The 10,986-nt window shown below is 44.1% G+C and overlaps 1 protein-coding gene across 1 annotated transcript in view; it reads left to right on the top strand.

Moving 5' to 3' along the window:
• Positions 1-3,416: 3,416 nt before the first annotated feature.
• Positions 3,417-10,986, top strand: part of LOC101854325 (zinc finger CCCH domain-containing protein 13-like) — a 15,280-nt gene continuing 7,710 nt past the window's right edge. The window contains exon 1 of the mRNA XM_013082123.1: positions 3,417-10,315. Coding sequence (XP_012937577.1) covers positions 5,736-10,315 — 4,580 coding nt within the window. The 5' untranslated portion in view covers positions 3,417-5,735. The remainder of the gene's footprint in view (positions 10,316-10,986) is intronic.

Here is a 10,986-nt window from a genome sequence, read left to right as displayed (position 1 = left end):
ATAGATCTATGACGGCACTGGACACATTAAACATTTTCAGTTAGGTAGGAATTAAAAATTGAAAATGAAAGCGGACGATAGAACATTGTTAGAGAACTGGGAAAGGAGGTGGAAGGAGAATATTTTAAAGACAAAATTATGTTCCGTTGCTGTCAGGTCCCATGACGGACCCAACGGTCAGAGCGGAAGGGTTCTAAGCTGAGCTCAACGGTCAAGTGTATGCCATCGGGAGCTACCCACATCATGTTCGTGGACATCGGCCTACGGTTAAGAGCTTGGAGAGGGATGGGCACCGCCAAGCTTCTCTGCCCAAGACTCACCACATGAAAACAGAGGAACAAGACATTTTGAAAAGATGGACAGAATACTGCTCTGAATTGTACAACTACAAAGCCACGGGAAACCCCGAGATTCTAAACGTTCCCCCAGCAACCAACATCGATAAACACCCAATCCTTCGAGAAGAAGTTGAAGCAGCAGTTAAAGCACTGAAGAAGGGGAAATCAGCAGGAGTGGACAACATCCCAGGAGATTGATACAGGCAGGGGGAAAGGACATGATAAACGCTCTGACTGTCATCTGCAACAAGATCTGGCAGACAGGAGAGTGGCCAACACCATGGACACAGTCACTAGTGATTACACTCCCCAAGAAAGGTAACCTGAAACTATGTCAGATTTATCGCACCATCAGTCTAATAAGCCACCCCAATAAGGTTATGTTAAAGATAATGCTGAACAGATTGAAACCACCGGCAGAGAAGATCATTGCCGAAGAGAAGGCAGGCTTTAGAGCAGGGCGCAACACAACAGATCTTCAACCTCAGAATACTGTGCGAGAGGTACCTCCACCACCAACAAAACCTATACCATATCTTTGTGGATTTTAAAAAGGCCTTCGACAGGGTCTGGCATGTAGCCTTATGGGCAACCACGAGGAAATATAACATCAACGCCAACCTGATCAACGTCATACAACAACTATACGACAAGGCCTCCAGCGCAGTCTACCTTAACAGCGGCATGGGGGATTGGTTCAGGACAACGGTTGGGGTGAGGCAAGGGTGTTTGCTCTCTCCCACTCTCTTCAACATCTTCCTAAAACGAATCATGACTGACACTCTGGAAGACCACAATGGAACAATCAGTATTGGAGGCAGGACAATCACTAACTTGCGTTTTGCCGATGATATCGATGGATTAGCAGGAAAAGAACAGGAGCTCGCCACACTAGTGGAGCGGCTGGACACAACCTCAGCAGCCTACGGCATGGAGATCAGTGCCGAGAAAACCAAGCTAATGACCAATAACACCAATGGCATCAAAGCGGACATCAAAGTCAGGGGCGAGAAACTTGAGACCGTCAACAGATTCAAATACGTCGGATCTATCGTCTCAGATGAAGGCTCAAGGTCAGAAATTCTCTCCAGAATCGCGCAAACAACAGCTGCGCTGTCAAAGCTGTAGCCTATTTGGGGGTAAAGAAACATCACGCACAGCTAAAAAATTAGACTAATGCGCTCACTGGTCATCTCAATATTTTTATACGCCTGCGAGTCGTGGACACTAACAGCAGAATTAGAGAAAAAGATTCAGACCACAGAGATGAGATGTTACCGCAGACTCCTTGACATCTCGTACAAAGACCACGTTTCAAATGCTGAAGTACGAAAGAGAATCACCAACGCAGTGGGGCAATATGAAGATCTACTGACCACAGTGAAGAGACGAAAACTAAAATGGTATGGGCATGTCACAAGATCCAAAGGACTTGCCAAAACAATCCTACAAGGAACCGTACAATGAAAGAGAAAGAGAAGAAGGCAGAGAAGGAGATGGGAGGACAAAATTACAGAGTGGACAGGAAAGACAATGGGCGACAATCTGAGGAGAGCAGAGGACAAAAATAGATGGCGAGAGCTGGTTTTCCAATTGCCCCAACCACGGGATAGAAGAAGAAGAGAAGCTTTCAGGTTTCGAACCCGGGACCTATTGGATGAGAGGCGAACACCGTAAACTCTAAACCACGAGAGCCCTATTACTGCTGTCTGTTTTAATCTATTAGTTTGCTTGTATATATCGATTCATGCATAGCTCTACCATTTTATTTTCAGAAACGGCTGTAGTCACATAGCAGCAGTGCGTTCCTCAACTACGAGTAGAATAGTCTCTGGGATTTTCAAGACTCTCTAACTATTTTACCCCATCCTATTGGATGAGCGCATTCATTTCGAGCTGAGGGTCTCACCTCTTAGATAACCTAAGTGTGTTGGAAGTGTGCATTAAGCCTGTATTATATACTAAAAACAATAAGGACCCACTGGGGCAGTGCCTCTGACTGAAGTGTCTTTAGGCCATTCCCAAAGGGGGAACATTTCTCGTTCAAGCGTAGTAGAATGGTAAATGGGCTGACTCATGTCACGCTCATAACTGTTCCTGATCTACAACAGGGAACTGCTGCTTTTTCTTTCCCGATCCTTACTATTGTCATTTTCCTCTACTTTTTTTGTATGTTTGTCACTCTCTTGTGACCTGCTATTTTGGGGTGCCTTGATAGTCGAAGCAGACCTTGTGCTGTTGAAGCTAGAGAGGTGAGCAGTCTAAGTCTGATTCCCTGTAAAGACATCTCTGTTGACACCCACCCCTTGGCGCTCATATGACCTTATGCAGTTGAGAGCGCCGTAAAACCCTTTACTATAAAAAAAACCAATAGGGGAAACAAGGTGGTTTATCTAACTCTGTGTGATTTGTATACACCTTGGTCAACTGAACAGTGTAATTAATGTCCACGTTTTCTTCTCTCTAAAAATTAATTAAATAACGTTTTAGCGGAGTCGTTTGACAACATTGACAATGTCACTCTCTTGGGGGGAGGCTTGGGGGTGAGGCTTGGTGGTGGGGGGGGGGGTCGTTTTTCATCATCTCTTTTTAAATACTTCTGTAAAGTCATTTGACAACGACACCCGCCTTTAAACATGTTAACTGAGAACAAAACCTGTACCCATCTCCACCTCTACCTCCACAGCCATGAGGAAGACAACCTCCTTCTTTCTCCTCGTGTCCTCCTTCCTGGTCCTCATGCATGGCGCGCGCTCACACCACGCCCTGGCCACCTCCCAGCACGTGCCTCGCGTCACAGCACAGCACAGAGCTGCCCTAGCCGTGAGTCAGAGCCATAGGTCATGTGGCAGCCTGCTTGAATCAGGCGCTCGTCAATCTTTGTGCATAGGCAGTTATTGTATATTGTTCTTAAAGCGTGTTTATCTGTCTTACTTTTGTTGAAAAAATATAGGCCCAACCCATTGATCTTGAATAGAACTCGAGATATTTGCAGTTGAAGGAGGTGAGGGTTGCCTGGTGTCTGACATAACATTAACGAGAAAATGGTCGCCAAAGTTTTGTTACTTGCAAAACTTGAGCGTCCTTGGAAAATGCAAATTTATTCTTTTGTGATTTTGGTCAGCACTTTTCAGTAAATCCCATACAGAAATACAGAAATGATTGTGTTTCCAAATAGTCATAAAGTGTGTTCAGCCAAAAACAATATTTTAAAAATTGGCCAACGGTCGGGAATATTATGCTGGTTTCTTCGACTGCATCACTGCATCAATTTGACAAGCGCCCGATTTTCCACGATGCAACGTAATCAGACTTGAATTATGATATCTTAGACCGTGCACTGTCATGGCGGCAGATATCTGCTCTCTAAAAAAAACAAACTTCAGAGACACCATAGACACCCAAATGAAGGGAATGCTCCAATCTCGTTATAGTCGAGCGCGTTCGCAGCCTTTCCCTCCTTGTCCCTCCTTTAGTTTTTATATTGAGCAAAATGGTGCGCTCCATAGTGAATCTAAATTATTACATCAAAGGTGACAGTCTTGGGTATTAGAATTTAAGTCTGTGGTTTAAAAAAAACAGAATAATATAACATAGCTTTTATAATGAGCATAGTATTGCTATGATGATAAAACCGCCTTATTCCAGCAGAGTAATTATGCAAGAGGAGCAAAAGTCCCATATTATCATTGTGGTTTCATAACGCAGAAACACGGTGGTCAGCGGGTTTGGATTACTACTAACTTTTCATGAAGATTTATAGTCAAAGTTCTTTGACTCAGTATAATATGAAATACATGTAGATATTTTTACCGTCGATTTGTCACTTTCTAAAAATGATATATTGTGGGTAAACTATTAGAATACACAAGGCTATTCCAAATTTGTACGAAACCAGTTTTGTCCTACAATGTTCGGACAACACAAATTCCCCTTCAACTTCCATTCCTATTTAACTTAATAGATTATACAAATACCAAAACGAGTGTTGAACGAAAAACAAAAATTCCATCAAAATTGCCAAAACTACGGGAAAATGCCGATTTCTTTGGTTTCATTATTCTGACGAACGCCTGATTTCACCTCGATGCCTTCGTTCGTTAGTAGGCTCCGTGCAGTTCACTATTTATTATTGCCCAGGCTAACTCTTCAACATTCCAACCCTTTTTTAGCTTGTTAGATAGTTTTCAGAACAAGCTTCAATTTTACGGACTCTCAAATATTAACACAAGCTACTGCTGATCTTTTCCTGCCTCAGTTGGATACCCGTTTTCACCAGGGTGAAGAGAGGAATATTTGTGTAAAGTATCTTCAACAACGACACAACGTTGTGCACAGAATAGGGTTTGAACCCGCTACTGTACAGTTTAGAGTCCGCCATCCAACCATCAGACTACAAATTGATCACTTTTCAAATTGGGTGACTAAGACTAAGAGTAAGAATATCTGAGAAGCACGGTCCAAAGGTTGTATAGGTTGGGGGGGGGGGTATAAAAAGACTTTAATTTACAATAAGAAATACGAATATGGTTCATAATGCTTCACGGTAAGCTAAGAATGTTTCCGAGTGTTCTATGGTCTGCTGGGGTGATAATAATAATACAGTGTAAAGCACATAGAGCTTGCTGTTGAGCTGGGGTATGCACTATACAAATTTTAATGCTATTTATTATTACTTATTATTATATGAATACGTCTTGACAGGTTAAGGCTGCGACGTCTATTGGAGAGAACCCGCTGACGTCGGCAAGATCAGTGGAAACGCTGACGTCATCACAAACATTTCTCTCACCCATACTGGACGTCCGCCATAGCTACTCAAGAGATCTTAGCCTAAAGTTTGAACAAGAAACCACTCGTAGGTCAATCGCAGATGAATTTAGAAAAGGCGTTTCACAAGACACAGGGAAAAGCTACACATCTTGGAATTACAGATCTGATTTGACTGACAGATCTAGGGATAGCAGAAGTGATTCGGTCGACGCATTTAGGGAAAATAGACATAACCATGTTGGGACTAGAGATAACAAACGTGATTCTTTTGAAAGTAGAGAAAATAGACGTGATTCGGTTGAGTATAGGAATAACAAGCGCGATACAATAGAATATAAGACTGACCAGCATGATTCGATTGACACCACTCGGGAAAATAGACGCTATTTGATTGACACCAGGAACAACAGACATGATTTTGTTGAAAATAAAAATAACAGACGTGATTCGGTTGATACCTCCCGAGACAGCAGACGTGATTTAGTTGGGACTTCGGATAGCACAAATGATTCAGTTGAGACTAGGGACAATAGACATGATTCAGTTGAGAGTAGAAATAATAGGCATAGTTTGTTTGACACCAGTAGGGATAACAGACGTGATCTGGTTAACAACAGACGCACGATGGACGCGATAAACAGGGATAACAGGCTTGACATGAATGAGATAAACAGAGCCGACAGCCGTGACGTGGACGAGATCAAAAACAACAGGCGTGACATGAACGAGATCAGAGACAACAGACGTAAAGTGAAAAAGTTCAACGGGGATGAGACCAGATACAGCAGACGTGACACGATCGAGACCAACAGAGACAGCAGGCGTGATATGGATGAGATAAGAAGAGACAACAGACATGAAGTGAACAAGCTAAACAGAGACGAGATTAGAGACAACAGGCGGGACATGGATGAAATCTACAGAGACAACAGGCGTGACATGAAAGAGCTCAGAAACTACAGGTGTGACCTGAGCGAGATTAGAGACAACAGGCGTCACGTGAATGAGGTAAGCAGAGATGACAGGCATGACACAAACGAGATCAGAGATGACAGACATGAAGTGAACAGGGTAAGCAGAGATGAGATCAGAGACAACAGACGTGAAGTGATGGTGCCCAGCAGAGACAGCAGACGTGACATGATCGGGAAGAGAGACAACAGGCGTGACATGAATGGGATAAACACAGACAACAGGCGTGACATGGACGAGATCAGAAACTACAGACGTGAAGTGAGCGAGGTAAACAGAGACGAAATCAGAGACAACATGCGTGAGATAAAGGAGGTTAACAGAGACAACAGGCGTGACCCAAACGACCTTAGAGTCAACAGACATGAAGTGAATAGGGTAAGCAGAGATGAGATCAGAGACAACAGACGTGACATGATCGCGAGCAGAGACAACAGGCTTGATAAGAACGAGATCAGGAGCAACAGACGTGACATGAAGGAGATAAGCAGAGACGAGGGTCATGACTTGAACGAGATCAGAGACAGCAGACATGAAGTGAACAAGGTGAACAGAGACGAAATCAGAGACGACACTCATGAGATGAACAAGGTTAACAGAGACAACAGGCGTGACATGGACGAGCTCAGAAACTACAGGCGTGACCTGAGCGAGATCAGAGACAACAGGCGTGACATGAACAAGGTTAACAGAGACGACAGTCGTGACTTGAACGAGATCAGAGATGACAGACATGAAGTGAACAGGATAAGCAGAGATGAGATCAGAGACAGCAGACGTGACATGACCAGGAACAGAGACAACAGATTTGAAATGAAAGAGATCATGCGCAACAGGCGGGACTTGGACGAGATAAGCAGAGACAACAGGCGTGACATGAATGAGATCAGCAGAGACAACAGTCGTGATATGGACGAGATCAAAAGCAACAGACGTGAAGTGAACAAAGTAAATAGAGACGAAATCCGAGACAACATGCGTGTGATGATCGGTAACAGGGACAACAGGCATGACCTGAATGAGATAAGCAGAGAAAACAGTCGTGACTTGAACGAGATCAGAGACGACAGACATAAAGTGAACAGGGTAAGCAGAGATGAGATCAGAGACAACAGACGTGACATGAACGAGATTAACAGAGACAACAGGCGTGACATGGACGAGCTCAGAAACTACAGGCGTGACCGGAGCGAGATCAGAGACAACAGGCGTCACATGAACGAGGTTAACAGAGACAACAGGCGTGACACCAACGAGGTTAGAGTCAACAGACATGAAGTGAACATGGTAAACAGAGATGAGATCAGAGACAACAGACGTGACATGATGGTGGACAGCAGAGACAGCTGGCATGGTATGAACGAAGTCAACAGAGACAATAGGCGTGAAAAGATCAAGGTCACTAGAGACAGCAGACGTGACGTGATCGAGAACAGAGACAAGGTGCGTGATATGAAAGAGGTAAACGGAGGCAATAGGCGTGACACAAATGAGATGAATAGAGACAACAGGCGTGACATGATCGAGGTTAACAGGGACAATAGGCGTGAATTGAACGAGATAAACAGAGCCAGCAGGATTGACAAGAACGAGAAACGAAACAACAGACGTTTAGAAAAGGAAATAAACAGAGAAAACAGGCGTGATATAAACGAAATGAAAAGAGACAAGAAACGGGACATAAACGAGATCAGAGAAAACAGTCGTGACATGAACAAGATCAGAGACAACAGGTGTGATATGGACGAGATTAGAAACAACAAGTGCCAACTGAACGAAGTAAACAGAGACACCAGACGTGGCAACGATAAAATCAGGGAAAACAGGCGTGACATAAACGAAATAAACAAAGACAACAGGCTTGATACGAACGAGATAAATAGGGACAGCAGGCTTGATGTTAGCGAGGTAAACAGAGGCAACTTGCGGAAAGCGTTTAAACTGACAATAGTTAACAGACTTGGGGCGTCAGTAAGACGCCGAGACAGCCAGCGTGACTCGTTGCAAGCTTCTTCTGTAATGAGACGTGACATGTTTGAGGGGTTGAGGGGCAACACTCGTGACATGTTTGAGGGGACGAGGGATAACAGACGTGACATGTTTGAGGGGAGGAGGGACAACAAACGTGACAGGTTTGAAGGAAGGAGGGACGACACACGTGACATGTTTAAGGGGACGAGGGATAACAGACGTGACATGTCGGATGATATTAGACAGGGAAAACGAGACATGTCTGGCATGACGAGAAACCTCAGACACGGAATGTTTTTGTTAACCCGCGACGAGAGACGTGAGGAGTCTGATTCTACCAGACTTTACGGCCGTGACACACGTGATACCATACGAGACAACAGGCGTGACGTGCGAGATGAAAACAGAGACACTAGACGTGACATGCGTGATGATACGAGGGACAAGAGACGTGACGTAGATGAAACCGTAAGAGACAAGAGGCGTGACGTGCGTGATACTGAACAAAACAATAGACGTGATGACTTGCGTGATATTGAACGAAACAATAGACGTGATGACTTGCGTGATACTACAAGAGACAATAGACGTGATGACTTGCGTGATGCTACAAGAGACAATAGACGTGATGACTTGCGTGGTGCTACACGAGACAATAGACGTGATGACTTGCGTGGTGCTACACGAGACAATAGACGTGATGACTTGCATGGTGCTACACGAGACAATAGACGTGATGACTTGCGTGGTGCTACACGAGACAATAGACGTGATGACTTGAGTGATGCTACACGAGACAACAGACGAGACGTGCGTGATTCAATTACATACAACAGACGTGTCATAGATGACACTACGACAGACGACCAACGTGACATGCATTATCCTTCAAGAGACAACAGACGTGACACTCGTGATGGTACGAGAGGAAACAGGCGTGGAATGTTTGATACTAACGATTCTACAACAGACAACAGGCATAGCATGTTTGATGCAGACAACAGACGCGACATTCGTGACGCTACAGAAGAAAGCACACGTGGTGACACGCGGGATGCTGCAATAGTTAACAGACGTGATATGCGTGATACTACAATAGTTAACAGACGTGACATGCTTGATACAAGTGATACTACAAGAGACAACAGACGTGACATGCAAGAATTTACGACAGACAACAGACATGACATGTACGATACTACAAGAGACAACAGGCGTGACATGCATGATGCAATGACAAACAACAGACGTGACAAGAGTGAAACTGCAAGAGACAACAGGCGTGACATGCATGATTTTACGGCAGACAAGAGACGTGACATGCACGATACTACAAGAGACAACAGGCGTGACACGCGTGATGCTATGACAGACAGCAGACGTGACATAAGTGACGCTACAGGAGACAGCAGACGTGCCATGCGTGATGATGCAAGAGACAACAGACGCAATGTGTGTGATGGTGCTTCAGATGGCAGACGTGATATTTGTGTTACTGCAAGAGACAACAATCGTGATGTTCTTGACTCTGAAAGATACAGCAGACGTAACATGCGTGATACTACTAGAGACAACAGACGTAGCATGCGTGATACTACAAGAGAGAACAGACGTGACATGCATGATACTGCAAGAGACAATGCACGTGGCACGCATGAAATTGCAAGGGACAATAGACATTTTGTTCATGGTGTCAGTGATACTACAATCAAAACACGTGACGTGCGTGATTCTGCAAGAGACTATAGACGTGATATGCATGGTATTACAAAACATAATAGACGTGACATGCGTGATGCCACGAGAGACAACAGACGTGGCATGCGTGATGCTACCACAGAATACAGACGTGGCTTTCGTGATACTGCATCGAACAACAGAGGTGACACGTCTGAAGCCACTAGACACAACGCCCGTGATATTGTTAGTTCGAACCAAGGCAGCAGGAGCAATACCTCAGCAATGCACAGACACAATACTCCATCCACTGTTGCTGAAACAATTCAAGACGTTAGTACCAACAAACAAAGCAGGTACAGCAATCTCCAAGACTTGGTCACGGGCAGCTCACTTGAAGTCTACAAATATCCATACACCCTTGAATTTAAAAAAAAAGTTAAAGTGTTCGTTTCGCTTGGTACTAAAAGTTTCAGTGATTTTGTGCTCGTTGAAGACGACCCTACGCTGAATAGTGGAAGTGACCAAAATATGAGGACGTCAGAATCAAACTCGACTTCCGACCTTCGCATCTGGATCTCAAAGTATGTTACTTTTGAAACGTGTCTTTTTCGTATTTATTTTTAGTAGAGGTTTTGCGGCGCTCGCAACTGCATAAGGTCATAATATGAGCGCCAAAAGATTAGAGGTGCTACAACAGAGTAACAAACATAAAAAGAAGAAGGGGAGATAAGGAAAGAAGAAGCAAACCACACCAGAGCACCCGCCCACCACACACATTTACAGAACGACCACATCATTGACAGAACTCCCTTGATTATTTGATTCCAGAATGGGGGAGGGGGGGGGGGTTCAAAAATGGATTTCATCCATTCCTTGTCCTTCCTCAGCAGGGTCTTCTCATATTTGCATATCTTGGAGAATATTTCGTAAGAGAAGTATGCATGTCTTAAGCACTAAATCAATTCCATGGTCGGCCAAATATAATCCACACGCCCTATAGATAGGGTAATGCCCACTTTTGGTGTAGGTTAAGATTTCTGAAAATCCCGAAATCTGGGTTAGCCCACTTGTCCTTAAAAGTGACTAATTAATGTATTTCATGGTGTAAAAATAAGCACTTTGAAAGACTGCCGACCTATGTCATGTTTTAACTATCTATTACTGCGCGTGTGCGAGCTTGCCTTTCCGCTTGTATACGAGTGTGTATGTGTGTGTGTGTGTGTGTGTGTGTGTGTGTGTTCGTGTGTGTGTG

Source organism: Aplysia californica, unplaced genomic scaffold (genome assembly GCF_000002075.1).
Source record: "Aplysia californica isolate F4 #8 unplaced genomic scaffold, AplCal3.0 scaffold00160, whole genome shotgun sequence".
Lineage (NCBI taxonomy): Eukaryota > Metazoa > Mollusca > Gastropoda > Aplysiida > Aplysiidae > Aplysia > Aplysia californica.
This window is presented reverse-complemented; position numbering and strand designations above follow the sequence as displayed.